Raw genomic sequence first — 21,292 nt, 5'->3', positions numbered from 1 at the left:
GTACCGTATACCTGACTGAGTGAGTACTGTATACCTGACTGAGTGAGTACCGTATACCCACAGCATTCACAGAAAGGAAGAAATAGAGGTTGAGAGGCCGCTGAAAGCTCTGGGAGTGCTCACGCGGCACATTGCATTAACAGTCACAGGCTGATAGCGGGGTTGGGGTCAATTGACTTTCTATTCAGTCAACGGAGGATGGAAATGGATTTGCTTCAAAAGTGACATTGAAATATCGGGCCTGTAAAAACGGCACTCATATTTGATTTATAAAGGAATAATAGAGAGTAAGTGCCTGTCCCCTAAGTAAATGAATTTGGAGCTTCACTTTCCTTACTCTTTTTTTTTATTGGATGGAAAGTGGATTGCCCTTAAGCCTGGCGGATGTAGGAGAGTATTATGCAAAGAAGACAACATTGGGGGAAGAATAATTCCCTGTGGTTGGTTTGTGTCCTGCATGCCAGGTGTAGGTGATGACCCCCAGGCCAGGTGTAGGTGATGACCCCCAGGTGTAGGTGATGACCCCCATGCCAGGTGTAGGTGATGACCCCCAGGTGTAGGTGATGACCCCCATGCCAGGTGTAGGTGATGACCCCCATGCCAGGTGTAGGTGATGACCCCCAGGTGTAGGTGATGACCCCCATGCCAGGTGTAGGTGATGACCCCCATGCCAGGTGTAGGTGATGACCCCCATGCCAGGTGTAGGTGATGACCCCCAGGTGTAGGTGATGACCCCCAGGTGTAGGTGATGACCCCCAGGTGTAGGTGATGACCCCCATGCCAGGTGTAGGTGATGACCCCCAGGTGTAGGTGATGACCTCCATGCCAGGTGTAGGTGATGACCCCCATGCCAGGTGTAGGTGATGACCCCCAGGTGTAGGTGATGACCCCCAGGTGTAGGTGATGACCCCCATGCCAGGTGTAGGTGATGACCCCCAGGTGTAGGTGATGACCCCCATGCCAGGTGTAGGTGATGACCCCCATGCCAGGTGTAGGTGATGACCCCCAGGTGTAGGTGATGACCCCCAGGTGTAGGTGATGACCCCTAGGTGTAGGTGATGACCCCCAGCTCTTTTGGTTTGTCTCCTGCCAGGTCTGGGCGACGACCCCGGCTCTTCTCCTACGCCCACTGCCCCCCCGGACCTCGACACCAGCCCCCTGTCCCGCTCGGCGTCCTGGGAGTGTCTGTCCACCCTCCCCACCAACGGGTCGCCCTTGCGTCACGTGACCCACGTCAGGCCGCGGCCGCCGCGGAGACACGGGACGGGACACCCGCCCTTCGAATCTGTGAGTGGCCTTTCCCGAATCGCCTCTGTGTCTCAATCTGTGAGTGGCCTTTTCCGAATCGCCTCTGTGTCTCAATCTGTGAGTGGCCTTTTCCAATCGCCTCGGTGTGAACTGTGAATCTGTGATTGGCCTTTTCCGAATCGTCTCTGTGTCTCAATCTGTGAGTGGCCTTTTCCGAATCGCCTCTGTGTCTCAATCTGTGAGTGGCCTTTTCCGAATCGTCTCTGTGTCTCAATCTGTGAGTGGCCTTTTCCCAATCGCCTCTGTGTCTCAATCTGTGAGTGGCCTTTTCCCAATCGCCTCTGTGTCTCAATCTGTGAGTGGCCTTTTCCCAATCGCCTCTGTGTCTCAATCTGTGAGTGGCCTTTTCCCAATCGCCTCTGTGTCTCAATCTGTGAGTGGCCTTTTCCCAATCGCCTCTGTGTCTCAATCTGTGAGTGGCCTTTTCCCAATCGCCTCTGTGTCTCAATCTGTGAGTGGCCTTTTCCGAATCGTCTCTGTGTCTCAATCTGTGAGTGGCCTTTCCCAATCGCCTCTGTGTCTCAATCTGTGAGTGGCCTTCTGAATCGCCTCTGTGTCTCAATCTGTGAGTGGCCTTTTCCGAATCGCCTCTGTGTCTCAATCTGTGAGTGGCCTTTTCCCAATCGCCTCTGTGTCTCAATCTGTGAGTGGCCTTCTGAATCGCCTCTGTGTCTCAATCTGTGAGTGGCCTTTTCTGAATCGCCTCTGTGTCTCAATCTGTGAGTGGCCTTTTCCGAATCGTCTCTGTGTCTCAATCTGTGAGTGGCCTTTTCCGAATCGCCTCTGTGTCTCAATCTGTGAGTGGCCTTTTCCGAATCGCCTCTGTGTCTTGGGAGAACGAGAGGACAGTGACAGAAAGAGAGAGAGACTAGTATAGAATAGGAAAGAAACAGAAAAGGACCAGCATTTGAGGAATTGTTGGCCGTGGAGCCAGGTTAGGAGATGTGAGCACGGTGACGGACTATGAGCACTGCCATCAAAACCACCGTTTTGGTGAAGAGGTGACCACTGAAACTGTAAAACCTAAAACTATGAGTATGAATAGGTCTTTAGGGAACTACTTTCTGGTCAAAATGGATAAGCCATTCCTCCTAGATCACCTCCTATCAGCGGCTTCAGCCTAAAACCTACAAACCTATGTTTTACAGTCTGTTGTCTCCCTCTCCACAGCGAGAGAGAGAGATAATTGCAACAATGTCCCTCCAGCATACAATCTGGTGTGCCTTCTGCTTCAAATAACCTTGTGGGCATAGTCAACCAGTTGTGTCCTACTGTATCTGTCTCTGTAGAAGAAGAAGAAGAAGAGTAAGGCGACCACTTCCAACCACTGCAGATTGCTTAAAATATTGTTTTATTCATTGCAATAAGTTCTGAGTTGTAGCTTTAATAGACTCACTCTGTGGTTGTGGTTTTTTACGCGACCTCTGACCACCAGTTTCTCTCAAAGTTTAAATCCACTTTAGATGTTTTAGGGACACGTTGGAGGGCAGGGTTTGCAATGATATCAATGCTCTATCCCTCCACCCCGATGCTATGCTGGTTTTTAATGAGGCCATCGTTAGTTACCGTGCCAGTGTTCGCTGCTAAATATAGCCAGTTTTCGGCCCAACATTTGACCTGGCACTCCACGGTAAAAATGTCTAATGCGTTGGACTCTGCCCACAGCCAGGCTTTGTAGGGCAAACTGTGAACTGGTTAATCAGAGTGCTTTCAGCTGAAGCTTGATTTCTCTGTTTTCTGATCCACTCCAAAACGGAGAACTTCTGCTATTCATCTAGTGCAGCGGCACTTTCCAAAAATAATAATATTCATTTTGTGCAACTTGCAAAGATGTAGCGTTGACAGCGTGATCGACTCAATAATTGCTATAGCTCTTTGAGGGTACGGTGCTCTGGGGGCAGCCTATTACGTGCAAAGTTGGTACTAATCTAATTTAGTTGATGACGAGAATTTGTTTTACAAATGTGCTCCCTAATATCATTATATAAAATAGACTCCTCTGTTGTTTTACGATTCCTCAAATAGAGTCGTCTATCGTTAAATAGAGACTCCTATATTAGCAGGGGATCCACTCCTGCCAGAAGGCCATTTTAAATCATAATAGTCCTTGTCAGCCTTTTAGCCCCAGTGTCACTGATCATCATAATCCTTTTATGTCCTGTGTGTGTGTGTGTGCGTGTCTGTGTGTGACTGTGTGTGTGTGTGTGTGTGTGTGTGTGTGTGTGTGTGTGTGTGTGTGTGTGTGTGTGTGTGTGTGTGTGTGTGTGTGTGCATGTGCGTGTGTGTGCATGTGCGTGTGCATGTGCGTGTGTGTGCGCGTCTGCCAGCATTGTTCAGAGAATGGAGTAGTCAACTTGATAGAGGACGGATTGCCTGATTTCTACACCAAGAGAGTCCTGCCAGACAGGTATTACAATAAACTAATATTACAAAAGTCCTACTATAATGTATTTACTGTGTCAAGTAGCTATGTTATACTCATATTTCATAGTTTTATATACATGCATAATTCATTGTCTGGTTTTCAATCCCACCAGGGAGTTAATTGTATGCAGCTTGTCATGCTAGCATGTCTAATCAGGGCCCTGGGATGCTAATTACCTCCCCTGTAGGCTAGTACAGAAGCAGCCCAGGTGTTCTTTCCCTTCATTAGACTAGGTAGTGTCGTCAATGTGTCAGCTCTTGGTAAAGTACTTGTTAGGGGCCAAGCCCGGAAGGAACGAAGGGCCCCTATTGTTTTTCCACCGTCTTTTCTTCCGACACTTTTTTGCAGTTCTGTGGCAGTTCTGTGCTGTCGCGTTCCACGAATGTCAGTCATTCCTCAAAGGACCTCTGACCTTTAGACCTCCCAATGAATTAATTGCATGATCCGCTCTATCCACTCCTGGCGTCAATAAAGCAACGCCAAAGACTTTTGTAGCCTGGTTAATTTGTGCGGCAGAGTGTGGAGTCTGGACCCTCCTAATGCATGGTTGGTTCAGGCTGCGGGAGCACAGCTTCAGCCAATCGGTATAACAAAAACGTGACGTCGTCTCCACTCCAGTCTCCAGCCAGAGAACGACTCCAGCCTGGAACGCGTTTATGGCTTGGCTTGGTCTTAACGCTGCTTGCAAGCTATATTATCTATTGTTTTTTTTAATGGCATGGCCCTAGCTAGCCGTCTGTAAGAGGGTCTTGTCTGTCTGTGTGGAGCTCATCCTGCTGCCAACCTTCTTGTGCACACAGTCAGTATAGGCCACAGAAGTACCTCGGCTCCCTACACACATTTTAATCATTTATTTATGTCCACATATACAATACATAGAAGGATACAAATATTTACAAGGTACACACGCACACACACACACACACACACACACTGTGTGTGTAATCTTCAAAAGCTGTGCATTTCCCCTCAAAACAATGTTCTGGTTCCTCAGACATTGGACACCATTACAATGTTACGAATATGAAATGCACCATGACAGCAGAAAAATGGATAAGGAACAATTAAGGAAAATAGAGCATGTTAACACAGACGATGGATGGCAGGATCCATGCTGAAAACTAGCTTAGGAAGAGCAATTACACCGTTTCTTTTTTCCTTCAGGGCTTTGAACTCTCCTCGGGTGATGAAATCATTAAGCCACATACAGGCCTGGGCCCTGTGGTAGTCACCTTGTCCAGTGTTTCCACTTAATTATCCATGGGGTTGTACATGAGTGTGACATGTAAGCATAGTAGGGGGAAGCTTCAGACACAGAGGAGGATATCCTAACTGTCCTGTGGTGCAGCAATGTCATCTTATAATGCTGAACCTTCACTGTTTCCTTGCATACGTTCTCTACAATTAAATAGTCAGTGATTCAGAGAAACCGGCTTTTCACATGCATACATACCAGTAGACACTCAATCCACACAGTGACATTTGTAGTAGATGTGCATTCAAATAATTGGCTATTCTAAATTTAAGAAAACAAAAAAGAGTGCATTCACATTTGCTTCGGTGCCCAGGGGCAGGACAAATAAAGTCAACAATCATAAATAAAATAATACGGTGGGGCGGCGGTGGCTCAGGGGTCTAGAGTGGCTGGATGGTAACCGCAAGGTTGCCAGTTCGAACCCTGTGGGCTCCCCCAGAGTTAGTGTCGATCAAAGTGTCCTTGAGCAAGAACTGAACCCCTAATTGCTCCTGATGTGCTGGTTGGTACCTTGCATGGTTTCCGCCGCCATTGGTGTATGAATGTGTGTTTGAATGGGTGAATGTAATGCACAATCTATGTAAAGCGCCTTGGATAAAGGCGCTATATAAATGCACCGCTTACCATGTTACGGTCAAATGGCTCTTCTCTAGAAGTGAGCATTCCTGAAGAAGAACCATTCGATCAAAACGTTGACGTATAGGAGTATATTACCACTATGCAAGTTATCACTTTATTTATGTTGAAGTTAAATTTAATTAAGCCTGATATGATGGTGTCCCGCGGCAAAAATGGCAGGACTACAAGCTCACAACACCACGTCAGACGACAACGACGACGATAAATCAGGCATTATGAAGCCCTGCGATCCCCCTCCTTCCATCTGCCACCTCCTCACTGACTCTCTCTTCTTCTGGCCGTTTGTCTCTTCATCTCCCTGTCAGTCAGCTGTCGTCCATCCATCAGGCTCAGTCTCTGAGGAGGAAGAAGAGGCGCAGTGTGCTGTCCATCTTCTCTGGCTTCCGCAAGAACCGCAACTCCACCATCTCCTGTCAGGACACAGAGTACGTAAATATACATTATACAACTCCACCATCACAGCAGAGTACGTAAATATACATTATACAATTCCACCATCTCCTGTCAGGACACGGCAGAGTACGTATATAGAGCGTTGCAGTCCCGCCAACTTTCAGAATGACGAGACAAGTGGTCCAGGAAATGATTCCCCGTTCATTTTCCTCATAGGCTTTTCAAAAAGTATTTATTTAAAGACGTTTACACCGCGGACAAAGCCAAACTCGGATCATGACAATAAACACTATGTATTGGGCTGATCAAATAATTGGTAAAAAAAAAACAAAAAAAAAACATTTGTAACCGGCGATCAGATCGTTTTAGAGAAATTAGCCACAAATCAAGCTTGTTTTGCTCCAAAACACAGCCTGGAAGAAGAATCCGAGATATTACGATTCTAAAAATTGCGTTCCCATAGACAGCATTAAGCCAGCGGAATCTTCACTTCTGTTTATTAAAAAATAAAATCTGAACCGTAGTGTTACGAGGAGCGTGTACAGAACAGAGTTGTGAACCGTAATCAATTTATATTAAAAACACGTTCATGCCAAGCTGATCTTTTAGTGTTTTAAGCATTATGTTATACTTTAGCTATTGAACAATAGCAGATCTACAAGCTCATAGGAGCTACAAGCTTGTAGATCTGCTACAACGTTTTTAACTCAAATCTTTGCTACTGGGGGGGGGGGGCTGGAACAACATATTTTCAGATGGGGGTCCGCAGCCAAATACAGATAATTCCTTTTTTGACATGAGAAAAGTTGAGCACCACTGACATACATAGAAACATCAGAAAACTTTTAGAATTTAGAAGCCTATTTTTTTAACGGTCTGGTCTAAATGGGTTAAATCGTTAGTGAAAATGTTTCGTGTTCTCATACTTTATGTGCACCATCGCCAAAACATACCCAGAGGGGCAACTAAGGGGGGAATGTGCGCTATGTAGCAAACACAGAGTAAATGGAGGTTTCCACAGATTAATAACTGAGGCGAGACAATAGGACTCAGGAGGCACTCTTGGCTGCAAACCTCGTGGGGGGGGGGGGGGGGGAATGGTAAATACGGCCTTGAAATTGGAGAGATAAAGGCACTGGAGAGAAGCTTAGAAACCGACAGCAGTGCCAGTGTGTGTTGCTCAGAGATGGGGGGGGGGGGGGGATGGGTACACTACAGACTACAGTACATACATTCAGAGCAGGCAACAACCACCGTGTGCAGAGCATGCGTGAATCTCGTTTGTGTCCCGTTTCCAGCTTCGCCTCGGAGAACGTGTACTCAATGATTCAGCACCCTAAGGATCCTGGGAAGATGGACCCCGCGGCCATGCCGGGAGGAGCCAATGGGAGCATGCCGTCTCCCCGGGCCGCGCAGGGGTTACCGCCGCCGCATGGGGTGCGAAGTATCAGCCCTCCCTGCCTCCTACAGAGACAGGTATGATGAAGTATCAGCCCTCCCTGCCTCCTACCGAGACAGGTATGATGAAGTATCAGCCCTCCTACAGAGACAGGTATGATGAGTATCAGCCCTCCTACAGAGACAGGTATGATGAGTATCAGCCCTCCTACAGAGACAGGTATGATGAGTATCAGCCCTCCTACAGAGACAGGTATGATGAAGTATCAGCCCTCCTACAGAGACAGGTATGATGAAGTATCAGCCCTCCTACAGAGACAGGTATGATGAGTATCAGCCCTCCTACAGAGACAGGTATGATGAAGTATCAGCCCTCCTACAGAGACAGGTATGATGAGTATCAGCCCTCCTACAGAGACAGGTATGATGAGTATCAGCCCTCCTACAGAGACAGGTATGATGAGTATCAGCCCTCCTACAGAGACAGGTATGATGAGTATCAGCCCTCCTACAGAGACAGGTATGATGAGTATCAGCCCTCCTACAGAGACAGGTATGATGAGTATCAGCCCTCCTACAGAGACAGGTATGATGAAGTATCAGCCCTCCTACAGAGACAGGTATGATGAGTATCAGCCCTCCTACAGAGACAGGTATGATGAAGTATCAGCCCTCCCTGCCTCCTACAGAGACAGGTATGATGAAGTATCAGCCCTCCCTGCCTCCTACAGAGACAGGTATGATGAAGTATCAGCCCTCCCTGCCTCCTACAGAGACAGGTATGATGAAGTATCAGCCCTCCCTGCCTCCTGCAGAGACAGGTATGATGAAGTATCAGCCCTCCTACAGAGACAGGTATGATGAGTATCAGCCCTCCTACAGAGACAGGTATGATGAAGTATCAGCCCTCCTACAGAGACAGGTATGATGAAGTATCAGCCCTCCTACAGAGACAGGTATGATGAAGTATCAGCCCTCCTACAGAGACAGGTATGATGAAGTATCAGCCCTCCTACAGAGACAGGTATGATGAAGTATCAGCCCTCCCTGCCTCCTGCAGAGACAGGTATGATGAAGTATCAGCCCTCCTACAGAGACAGGTATGATGAAGTATCAGCCCTCCCTGCCTCCTGCAGAGACAGGTATGATGAGTATCAGCCCTCCTACAGAGACAGGTATGATGAAGTATCAGCCCTCCCTGCCTCCTACAGAGACAGGTATGATGAAGTATCAGCCCTCCCTGCCTCCTACAGAGACAGGTATGATGAAGTATCAGCCCTCCCTGCCTCCTACAGAGACAGGTATGATGAAGTATCAGCCCTCCCTGCCTCCTGCAGAGACAGGTATGATGAAGTATCAGCCCTCCCTCCCTGCCTCCTACAGAGACAGGTATGATGAGTATCAGCCCTCCTACAGAGACAGGTATGATGAGTATCAGCCCTCCCTGCCTCCTGCAGAGACAGGTATGAAGTACCCATCAGATCCAAACCACGGAGAGCACCCTAGATTAGGAGATACGAAGCATTCTTTCTGCAGCGGTAAACTAGGAAGTGAACCGGACCGCGCATGAACGAAGAGCGAAGCGTACGGTGGCCTTAGAGTCAAAGTGGAATAAAAAGGAAAGAATTCAGAATATTCTTCTCTCGTTTGATATCATTGAAGATGCGCTAGGACGTGTACACACCCTAGGACGTGTACACACCCTAGGACATGTACACACCCTAGGACGTGTACACACCCTAGGACGTGTACACACCCTAGGACATGTACACACCCTAGGACATGTACACACCCTAGGACGTGGACACACCCTAGGACGTGTACACACCCTAGGACGTGTACACACCCTAGGACGTGGACACACCCTAGGACGTGTACACACCCTAGGACGTGTACACACCCTAGGACATGTACACACCCTAGGACGTGTACACACCCTAGGACATGTACACACCCTAGGACATGTACACACCCTAGGACGTGGACACACCCTAGGACGTGTACACACCCTAGGACGTGTACACACCCTAGGACGTGGACACACCCTAGGACGTGTACACACCCTAGGACGTGTACACACCCTAGGACATGTACACACCCTAGGACATGTACACACCCTAGGACATGTACACACCCTAGGACGTGTACACACCCTAGGACATGTACACACCCTAGGACATGTACACACCCTAGGACATGTACACACCCTAGGACATGTACACACCCTAGGACGTGTACACACCCTAGGACATGTACACACCCTAGGACATGTACACACCCTAGGACATGTACACACCCTAGGACATGTACACACCCTAGGACATGTACACACCCTAGGACATGTACACACCCTAGGACGTGTACACACCCTAGGACGTGTACACACCCTAGGACATGTACACACCCTAGGACATGTACACACCCTAGGACGTGTACACACCCTAGGACGTGTACACACCCTAGGACGTGTACACACCCTAGGACATGTACACACCCTAGGACATGTACACACCCTAGGACATGTACACACCCTAGGACGTGTACACACCCTAGGACGTGTACACACCCTAGGACATGTACACACCCTAGGACATGTACACACCCTAGGACATGTACACACCCTAGGACATGTACACACCCTAGGACGTGTACACACCCTAGGACATGTACACACCCTAGGACATGTACACACCCTAGGACGTGTACACACCCTAGGACATGTACACACCCTAGGACATGTACACACCCTAGGACATGTACACACCCTAGGACATGTACACACCCTAGGACATGTACACACCCTAGGACGTGTACACACCCTAGGACATGTACACACCCTAGGACATGTACACACCCTAGGACGTGTACACACCCTAGGACATGTACACACCCTAGGACATGTACACACCCTAGGACATGTACACACCCTAGGACATGTACACACCCTAGGACATGTACACACCCTAGGACGTGTACACACGTCATTGCAAGTTTGCAACCCGTCGGTTGGATTGCTTATGACGCGTGGACACGTCGGATGGACGGAACCTGTTAGAGGTGTAGTGAAAGGGCTTTTTTGGGCATTTTATTTTGAAGTTTCAGCCTCAGACGGCAGGATCTAAGTTTCTCAACCAATCAGTAAGAGTGTCGCATCCCTCCAGGCTATGGGCCTGGAGGGTCCACGCGTATGCAGAGTGGTTTGTTTACAAAGTGACAGATGGCACTAACTTGGACACAACCTACATATTTTAGTGTGATGATTAAGTTGAAAACGAGTAATACACTGTCTGGATGTCAACTTGAATTGGATTAAAAACAGAGGGTTTCTGTAATCAGTAGCAGCTGTGTTTGGAGGACGTCTAGCAATGGGAATCAAATGGGTGAGCTTAAGTTTTATTGGATTTTATTGATGTGGGCCTCGACACCTCATCACGCAGCACGTTTTCTTTCTAAGGAAGTAATTACATTTGTATTTTTTATGGACTTTTGATATAAAAACACACAAAAACGAGAATTTTCCCATTTCTTTGGCATCCATTGTTTGGTATGCCCAATGATGACCACGGATATGGTCTAAACGTGTGGGTCATGACCGAAAGAATAAGGTCGCAAATACAAGAGGCCGAAATGAGTTTTCTTCAACGGGTGAGACCCTTCCTTAGAGATAGGGGGCTGTATTTTGCGTGTCTTAAAGGACCACTTCACCACTTTTCAACCTATCTTCATATAATAGATCCTCACTAATAATCATGAAAAAATGGCACGATTTTTTTCTACTCAGTCTGTGTCTCATAGGACGGCTGTGGGCAGTTTAGAAACCGTCTTCCAGTGACATCATTTTTAGGCAGATGTTTTTTTTAAACAAGATTTTTTTACAAAAATATTTCGATTTTCATTATCGTGAGAACGATGGCTTCCATTTTCGCATTGCAACTTTTCAGGACTAGAAAGCCTGCAGTTTCTATTAGCTTGTATTCCCCATCGATGATGTCACTGGAAGACGGTTTCTGAACTGCCCACAGCCCTCCTATGAGACACAGACCGAGTAGAAAAAAATGGCACCATTTTTTCATGATTATTAGTGAGGACCTATTATATGAAGATAGGTTGAAAAGTGGTGAAGTGGTCCTTTAAGTACCAGGTCTTATTACCTAACTTGAGTAAAATAAAGACCTGGAGGCGTGATCAATGCTCTTTGGCCACTCAGAATAGCCAAATGGCATTGCTCACGCCTCCAGGTCTTTAGTTTACTCAAGTTAGGTAATAAGACCTGGTACTTAAGACACGCAAAATACAGCCCAAGGTGAGAAGTTCAGTCACACGAGAGAGACTGCTGAGTAGAACCGCTGCTCTTTCGCCTGGAAAGGAGCCAGCTTAAGTGGTTCGGGCATCTGGTTAAAAAATCCCCAGCAAAAGACATTTAGGGATAAGTGTTTTTGTGTATTTGTGATGATATAGATTTTCGTTTTTATTATTATGTTATGTTGATGAATTGAATACATAAGACCTCAATGGAAACAAGTCCACAAGGATCTATCCTTTTAGATGTTTGCACATTAAAGGAGAATTCCCCTACCATAAGCCCTCAATGGGGGTTGGGTTTTAGTGCTAATTTGCTTATTTCCATCGATATAAGTGGTAAAGTGTGCCGCTTGGGATACTATTTACATTATGAATTGATTTTTGAGCGATGGAAATTAGCACAACACCCCATAGCCCCATTCAATTCAATGCAATTCATTGAGGGCTTATGGTAGGGGAAATAGTCAATAATGCGCTTTTGCACAAAATAACATCTGGACCTCTTTGGTGGGGACGTAACGACTACAAATAAAGGTAAGAAAGCCTTTAAGACTTGGAACGCATCTGTGTCAACTTAGCTTTTAACCAGTATTTAGCTATTGAAAAATAGCAGATCAACAACCTTGTAGATCTGCTATTTTTTCTTCTATCGTGAAAAAATCTTTGAATACGTGTGTGTGTGTGTGTGTGTGTGTGTGTGTATATATTCTCTGACAGCGGACGTGTTTTCTCTGGTTCTCCCTCTCTAAGCCGACGGACCTGGTCAGCATGGTGTACAGCTGCATCGGGGCTGACATCGAGGACTCTGACAGCAGCAGCGTCTGCGACGGCAGGCCTTACGGCAGGGCCGACAGGCAGGCCGACGTCCGGACAGACGCGCGCACCAACGGACACGTCCCTGCCGACAGGCAGCCGGACCCCGGCCGTCAGGAGCGCATCGTGCCCCTGGCCCCCGACTCCCTGACGGACTCCCAAGTGGAGGAGGAGGAGGAAGAGGAGGAGGAGGAGGAAGAGGAGGAAGAGGAGGACCAGCAGAGGAAGGAGAGACAGGGTAGCGGTGGTACTGGAGCTCCCTGTGGGCAGAGGCCAGAGCCGCCGCCACAGTGCTGCAAGCCCAGCCTGGCCGTGATGAGACAGAGACACCTGCAGGAGAGCTTAGGTACTGCAATGTAGTTGACGTGCTAGTGTGTGCTAATAATGACGTGCTCGTTATTATTATTGCGCAAGCCCACTCACTCCCAGTGACAGGTTTTAATATACAGTAGCACCGAATATGACCATGATATAGTTATAGTACAAACTCGAAAACTGACACACTGCAAAATCCAGTTTCAAGATTGGTTTCAACTGGATTATAATTTTGAACAGGAGTTTGCAATTTTTCCTGTTCCCTATAGGGTAGGTACCCTCACAAAAGACCTGCAGTAATCCTGGTCTCTAAACTACCTCCCCCTGGCCAGCCGGGGCGCCTGATGGAGGGGAAAAGAACTGGGCGGAATAACGTGTTCCTTCCACACGCTACGTCCGGCCAGGGAAATTCCCCTCTGTCAGGTGAAAAGAAGCAGCTTGGACTCCTCATGCATAGAAGGGGGCATGAGGTCAGTCCGCTGCCCCCCCCCCCCCCCCCCCCCCCCCCCCCCAAGTTGGCAGAGAAAGTGTAGCGCCCAGGATTACATTATATAATTGACATAAAATGGGTTGCAAAATCGTGAAAAAAGAAAAATATATATATAATTTCGAACACAAAATCAGAGGAGAATCCTTAAAAGTAAAAATAATGCAAACAAATGCTCAATGCCAATGGTCTTTCTGTAAAAGTGTGTTTTGAATGTAACAAAACACAGATTGTTTATTTTTTACATAAGATTGCCCTTCTTTATGTTATGCTAAAACATTGGCGAAAAGAACACCCTCATTTGTTAGTTTTTATTGTAACGATCAAGTTTCCTGGCCGTGCCTTCTGACCTATACGCACCCCCAATGCTCAGTCTCGTTGTATTTGGCCGAAAAGTATAATTTTTTTAATATGACTGGCAAATAATCACAGAATGCCACTGCACTGAGAGACATGCAGCTGCTGTATCCTCCCGCAACTGCTCTCTACATCATCTTACAAGGGTGTTTACCGGATTTTGCCCCGTTTTGTGTTAAATAACACCATAAAACCGCCATTATCCTTTTCATATCGTGCACCGCCTAGAGGGCGTTCGCGCACCGCAAGGGGGTGCACGCACCACCGTCTGGGAACCACTGCCATAGATCACAGTACATGACATGGGCTCACAGGGAACTGAGAGATCAGTACAATAGCCAGCGGCCACATCCAGCCATATGCTTCAAAAGCGGCCGTATACGTCAACTCTTCCCATCGACTCTTAATGAACCCGCGTAGGGAAGAGAGGCCAGGCTTCAAAAGAACGAAAACTATAAAGCAACGGCATGACGCAATCATCACGTCTCTTATTAGAGCCTGCATGGCACTGAGACTTGGACGAGAGTCGAGAGGATCACAGTCATTTGAATAAGAAGAAGCAACAGATGACTCTGGTCTCCGAGCTGCGTGAGGAGGAGGAGGAGGAGGAGGAGGAGGAGGAGGAGGAGGAGGAGGAGGAGGAGGAGGAGGAGGAGGAGGAGGAGGAGGAGGAGGAGGAGGAGGAGGAGGAGGAGGAGGAGGAGGAGGAGGAGGAGGAGGAGGAGGAGGAGGAGGAGGAGGAGGAGGAGGAGGAGGAGGAGGAGGAGGAGGAGGAGGAGGAGGAGGAGGAGGAGGAGGAGGAGGAGGAGGAGGAGGAGGAGGAGGAGGAGGAGGAGGAGGAGGAGGAGGAGGAGGAGGAGGAGGAGGAGGAGGAGGAGGAGGAGGAGGAGGAGGAGGAGGAGGAGGAGGAGGAGGAGGAGGAGGAGGAGGAGGAGGAGGAGGAGGAGGAGGAGGAGGAGGAGGAGGAGGAGGAGGAGGAGGAGGAGGAGGAGGAGGAGGAGGAGGAGGAGGAGGAGGAGGAGGAGGAGGAGGAGGAGGAGGAGGAGGAGGAGGAGGAGGAGGAGGAGGAGGAGGAGGAGGAAAGGGAACGGTCTTTTCAATAGCAGCGGTTTTACTTTGCTCTCTCTGTGATGCTTCACTACACAGAAGTACTAGTTCTTGTCTGTGCTTTCTGTGTGGTTTCCCCTCAGTCTGTGCAGACTTCACATGTGGTCTGCTCTGTCTGAACTGTGCTGTGTGCAGGCAGTGCAGCGGGCCAGGGGCCCAGGGCCCCCAGAATGCACATGTGGTGTGCTCTGTCTGAACTGTGCTGTGTGCAGGCAGTGCAGCGGGCCAGGGGCCCAGGGCCCCCAGAATGCACATGTGGTGTGCTCTGTCTGAACTGTGCTGTGTGCAGGCAGTGCAGCGGGCCAGGGGCCCAGGGCCCCCGGAATGCACATGTGGTGTGCTCTGTCTGAACTGTGCTGTGTGCAGGCAGTGCAGCGGGCCAGGGGCCCAGGGCCCCCGGAATGCACATGTGGTGTGCTCTGTCTGAACTGTGCTGTGTGCAGGCAGTGCAGCGGGCCAGGGGCCCAGAATGCCGGCAGTCCCTCCCTGTCCCTGCACAGCCGGTGCCTTCCTTCAATGGTTGATTCTGTCATAAAGGGGGGACATTCGAACTTGGGGCTAAATATATATTTTACAGCGATTTATTTATTTATTTTATTATTTACTGTCTCCATGTAGAAGAGGCAGCAGAGAGGGAGGAGGATGAGACCGAAGGACAACCTGAAGAGAAGCCAAAGGCCACTGAGCCAGAGGGACAACGTCCTCCACTTCCAAATAAGGTAGGGGTGTGTGTGTGTGTGTGTGTGCGCGGGTCGATGTGCCGCTGAAAGTGTGTCTTATTTGAACAACACCTCTGGCTCAAAGCTCTAAATCAGGGGTGCCCACACTTTTTTTAATTGAGGTCTACTTTTAAAATTACCAGCTCAAGGTGATCTACCAACCAAAAAGATATTATCCCATTGCTTAAAATACTCAAAATAAATAACATTAAGGCATTAGGACTGTTTCAAAATCAATTATATTTATTTACCTTTTCAGTTACCCCACATTGCAAAGAAGAGAATTTTTGTTAAAGTTACTCTTTGTAATAACGTCAATCAATTTCAATTTGTAATAACATATATTGCTCATAAAATGTTACAAATATTAAAAGTATCACACATAAAAAGCATACACAATCACATGAAGGAATAATGCACCACTCAACTCAACCAGAGCAGAACTCCCACCACAGGACTCTGGCAATCAATTAATACAGTTGCAACCACTATATTAATGGGAAGTATTTCATACAATTTAAGTTAAAAAAAATCTGAACTATCCCTTTAATCAGATGACTGCTTGCAGCCTTGCACTGAATGGAGTCCGTCAGCGCTGCGTAATCCGGACAGTCACTGCTGACAGCTAGTCTTAAACAGGCCTCCAAATGATCGTCCGTCAACGTGGAACGATATTTGGACTTAATTATCTTCATGTGGGAAAACGCTGATTCACATAAATATGTGGAGCCAAATAATGCTGTGAGCGAGACTGCACAAGTCCTGATTTTTGGATACTTTTCCTCCACGAGTAAGTTCCAAAACTCTCCATCGCGGGCGCGCAACTTTAACTGTATTTCAGCCTGCAGTGCCATGATCTCATTCTCCAACGCAGAAGAGTTCATGTTAAAAAGTGTTGCTATTTTCGAGGCAATGGAATCAACATCAGCTTCTCAATGGGAAACACATGAATGTAGCGATGGGCTCGAGTAAGGCAAACGCAGTTGGACTTGCAATAATCTTATTCCCACTCTGCATGGAAGTGATATGTTTTAGGCTTCTTTGCCGCGCGCATCTTGCTATATGAACAATGATGGATAGATATCCTTTTAATTTGTTTGTTTGTTCCCCACACTTGAAAACAAGGCACTGCATTGTGGGGGGTTTTAAAGTCGCCGCCGCCTGCCCGAGGCGAGGATTCTTTTTTTCTTTTTTTCATGGCAGTGCCAAGCGGTCTACCTGCGCAGCGCTTGCGATTGACTGGTCGACCGCGATCGACGTAATGGGCACCCCTGCTCTAAATCCACACATGGATTAACCTCCCAAAAACATGCAGTGACCGTCACTCCCTCCTCTTCCCCCACACACAGCCCAGTAAAGACGAGACCCCCCCAGAGGATGACGTGGCTCCCAGGACCTCACCTGGTACCACTCCGTCCAGGACGTCACCTGGTACCACTCTGTCCAGTGAGCGCTCCACCACGTCTCCCAGAGCGTCACCTTGTACCACTCCGTCCAGTGAGCGTTCCGCCATGTCTCCCAGAGCGTCACCTGGTACCACTCTGTCCAGTGAGCATTCCACCATGTCTCCCAGAGCGTCACCTGGTACCACTCTGTCCAGTGAGCACTCCACCGCGTCTCCCAGAGCATCACCTGGTACCACTCTGTCCAGTGAGCACTCCGCCATGTCTCCCAGAGCGTCACCTGGTACCACTCTGTCCAGTGAGCACTCCGCCACGTCTCCCAGAGCGTCACCTGGTACCACTCTGTCCACTGAGCGCTCCACCGGGGCTCCTGTCAGAGAAGAGGAGGAGGGATGCCTTCAGATGGAAAGCCCGCGCTGCGCGCCACTCTCCTCTGCCACGCCTGTGTTTGAGATGTCAGAGGCAGCTGTCACCCCAGGTATGACTGGAACATCACAGTCATCAATGACTCTGAATGATTGCCTTAAAACCTATACTTTGTTGACTGGGGTATCCTTCCTTGGTCCCCTCTACATCAAACGTCTTTGCCAAAAAAATAGCCAATCTACAAGCTCACAGCACTAAGCGATGCAATGCATTTTATAGCTTGGAAGATTCTGCAAAAAACCTTTGAACTTTTTTGAAACAATTTGAAAATAGGGTTTAAAAGACTTCACCCGCAATATATTCAATTCAAAGGAGCTTTATTGGCATGAGAAAACATACGTTTACATTGCCAAAGCAAGTGTCAATTATAGTAAAGATCTGTTGAAAATGTGGAAAGTATATACAGTTGGAGGGGGTGGTACAGCATTTTGTAAACAGAAATCACATTGCATCGTTATATACATGTTATACGGGGTATAAAGCTTTTTTTTTTAAACAAATAGCAGCAATTATTTGCAGTCACTTTGGGACAAATAGCAGCATTTTTTCTCAAGACTGTTTAAATAGTACAGATAGTAGTCCTTAGGGTGGTTGTATTCCATCGGCTAACCTTCTTTTGTCGCAACAGTTCACAAATCTTGATGTGTGTTTGTGTGTTTGCACATTTGTGTATGTCTCCCAATAGGTATGGGAGATTTTGGTCGCCGGTCATAGATTCAAACTCACTGTGTGTGTGTGTGTGTGTGTGTGTGTGTGTGTGTGTGTGTGTGTGTGTGTGTGTGTGTGTGTGTGTGTGTGTGTGTGTGTGTGTGTGTGTGTGTGTGTGTGTGTGTGTGTGTGTGTGTGTGTGTGTGTGTGTGTGTGTGTGTGTGTCTTGGGCAGGTGGTTAGAAAGTGTAGCTCTGTTTCTACTACATTTTGTGTGCAGTGGGTCTCTTCCCTTGGGAGACAGAAAAATATATTAAATAAAAAAATCTTAAACTACTACAACACTATAAATTAAGTGTCCTGTATCCAGGCTGTGTCTTCATTGTGTCTAAAACATATCCGGTGTCTACAGTATCAGGCACGATTGAGGAGAAGGCGTGCCTGTGAATCCCACATTCGTGCATGAGGCTGTCCACACCTATATATTGACATTTGGATTGTGAGCCGTGTTCGATATTATTTAGATAGAGCGATCCAGAGAGCATGAGGCGCAGAGCCAATCCAGTCACATGAGGCGCAGAGCCAATCCAGTCATCAGTTTTCAAGATTTCTTGTTTGGGTGTAAAAAAGACAGACTTGATCATATTAGTATTTGAGCAATGGCCAATAAGGCATTAAGTGCTTTTCCCAAAATACAGCTTTCTTTCATGTCAGCAATAATGTTGTAGGAGTAGCTGAAGTGGAAAAGAATGATGGATAGAAGGGATACAGGTTGGCAATATTCATCATGATTGTTAAGATAAGATAAACATTATGGTGCTGTTGGTGTCATTAGGGATATATTATGCAAAGAATTGATGATAATGTGATGATTGATTATGATGATGATACTACTCGTTGCTTCATCTTATCAGATGAAGAGGGAGGGGCTAACGGATTTCCAGCGAAGTCGCATCACAACAGAAAAGCCAACTCATGTGACATGGGTATGTATGCACTGTGTGTGTGTGTGTGTGTGTGTGTGTGTGCGTGCACACACACACACACACACACACACCTCGGAGTATATATTAATAGAGACGGCACCGGATTTCTCCTCCCATCCACTTGCATTAAGTTGCTCAAAAGCGCATGAGGCGATTTCACTTCTCCGTCCGTGTAGGAACAGAGTGCATTCTGGGATGGATTGGGCCAAATCGTGAACGCGCTTGGACGTTGACTATCATTGCACGCGTTCACGTATGAAACAGCGTTCACGTGTCATCATGGAAGTGCGCAATGATAGTCAACGGACCAAATTCGGCCACTATGTCCATTTGGCCTCAGGGTTTCCTCCGGGTGCCGTCTCTATTCATATATACTCTAAGGCGCACACCCACACATGCAATGAAATGATCTGCACTTCCTAGTCCATACGGCATGCCCTTGAGCCAATGTGTGCACATTCTGTCCAGTATGAACAAATATAACACACTGTGTGTGATATGCATTTGTACATAGTATTCAGCCATGCACGTCCGAACCTGTGTCATTGTCTGTGAATCCTCCTGCTTGCTGTTCTTGTTTACAGCAGCGGTTCTTAACCTCGTCTGGGTCAGGGCCCACTGGCCCTATATGTACAAAGCCCTTGATTCAGACATAATATGGGTTGGATCGGCAGTGCGACCTAGATGTGAGGGCCGCGTAGAGGCCCAAACTACTATATAATTGTATAATATAATTGGCTGTTTCATTCAAATCCCCCCCCCCTCTGTTTCCGTCTGTGTGTGTTTGTGTGTGTCATTACATTTCCCTTCAGGCATGGAAGGAGTCACCTCTGATCTGAAGTGGTCCTCAGATCACAGAATCCCTGTGAGAACGCCCCTCTTCCCCCCCCACTACAGAAACACGTCTGTGAACTGCCCCGGGGGCAGCTGGTGTACGTACTGTATCTAATGTGAACTGCCCTGGGGGCAGCTGGTGTACGCACTGTATCTAATGTGAACTGCCCCGGGGGCACGTACTGTATCTGTACATGTCCTTTCAGATGAGCAGCCATTAACGCTGTCTCATCTTCAATGAGACTTGCGGTTTTTCTTCTGTACGTGCGGAGAAGTCGAGGGGCGACAACGCAAGCGTATTTTCGTGGCCGCGGTCCCGTGAAATTGCCTGGGTACGTGCTTGTTTCGTGCACACGCCTGCGACTAACTAGACCTGGATTGTGTTGAGCTTTTTTTTTTACACTTTCGTTCAGTGTTCATTTCGTAGACTAGACGTAGATCTAAGATGAAAAATGTCGACTACCTTTTTCCACTAACGAAAACTAAATGGAAACTAAATAAAAACTACAGTAAGCTATGATGACTAAGACTAAATATACTGACGATTTCGTCAACAAATAAAAACTAGACTAAAATGTTAGGAAGGGACTAGTAGACAAGAGATCCAGTAAGTCATTCTACACTTTCTACACTATACTGAAAATAGTCTTTCAGCAAGTGTAAAAACAGTCATTACAACGGTATCAAGGCCCGCCAAAATACATTTTAGTCGACTAAATCAACTGTAGATTTAGTCAACTAAAATCTTATGCTATTTAGTCGACTAAAACTAGACTAGGAACACTAAAACCTTCCAGATGACTAAAATGTGACTGAAACTAAATGAAAACTATTCAAGAGACCATATGACTAAAATTAAAATTTAAATAGAGTTAAAGATCTAATAAGGGTCCATTTGGTTACCAACTCCCCATCATTTAGCCAGGGACCACCTGGAACCCCCTCAAGGATCATTCGTGGTCCCCAGACCACTGGTTGAAAACCACTGCTTTACCTTGATTGGAGTCGATATTTTTTTTTCTTTTTTTTTTTGGATACAGCATTTTGGAGGAGTATGGACTCCTCCATACTCTGTGCAATAGCACAACAGGCCCGGGGAACCAGGCGCTCCGCCCGCCCCCGAGTGCCCACCAGCATGTTTGTGCTCCTCCAGTATTCTTTAGCATTACTAGTGCTAAATTGATATCCACGTTTAGCCGACTCATTGCCCTAGCTCCTCCTTGCCTTGACGTGGTGCCATTTGGCAATCGGGACGATGTCCCCTGAAGGCGGACAGCGACGACGCGGCAGAAATGGGCAAATGGCTGCCAACTATAGTTACGGTGTCAAAGAGCTTGTTGACGGTAATCGATCCCCTCTGATCAATTACTATCAACGTGAAGCAAATAATAGGGGCATGCATGCGTGTCACAGACGCCAGCATAAAAGGCAATTATATTTGAATATGCTAATGCCTCATTGTGGTGTAATTTGACATT

The 21,292-nt window shown here is 47.3% G+C and overlaps 1 protein-coding gene across 1 annotated transcript in view; it reads left to right on the top strand.

The window, feature by feature from the left end:
* carmil3 (capping protein regulator and myosin 1 linker 3) overlaps nt 1-19,929 on the top strand; it is a gene marked incomplete at both ends in the record, with an annotated part of 131,042 nt that extends 111,113 nt beyond the window's left edge. Inside the window, 10 exon segments of the mRNA XM_083782593.1 lie at nt 1,094-1,287; nt 3,636-3,715; nt 5,933-6,052; nt 7,319-7,496; nt 12,471-12,695; nt 12,729-12,879; nt 15,418-15,518; nt 16,868-17,399; nt 18,909-18,980; nt 19,793-19,929. Coding sequence (XP_083638719.1) covers nt 1,094-1,287; nt 3,636-3,715; nt 5,933-6,052; nt 7,319-7,496; nt 12,471-12,695; nt 12,729-12,879; nt 15,418-15,518; nt 16,868-17,399; nt 18,909-18,980; nt 19,793-19,929 — 1,790 coding nt within the window.
* Between the last annotated feature and the right edge of the window lie 1,363 nt (nt 19,930-21,292).

Source organism: Protomyctophum parallelum (genome assembly GCF_964188405.1).
Source record: "Protomyctophum parallelum genome assembly, chromosome: 14".
Lineage (NCBI taxonomy): Eukaryota > Metazoa > Chordata > Actinopteri > Myctophiformes > Myctophidae > Protomyctophum > Protomyctophum parallelum.
The sequence above is the reverse complement of the archived record's forward strand: the minus strand, read 5'-3'. Positions and strand labels throughout refer to the sequence as shown.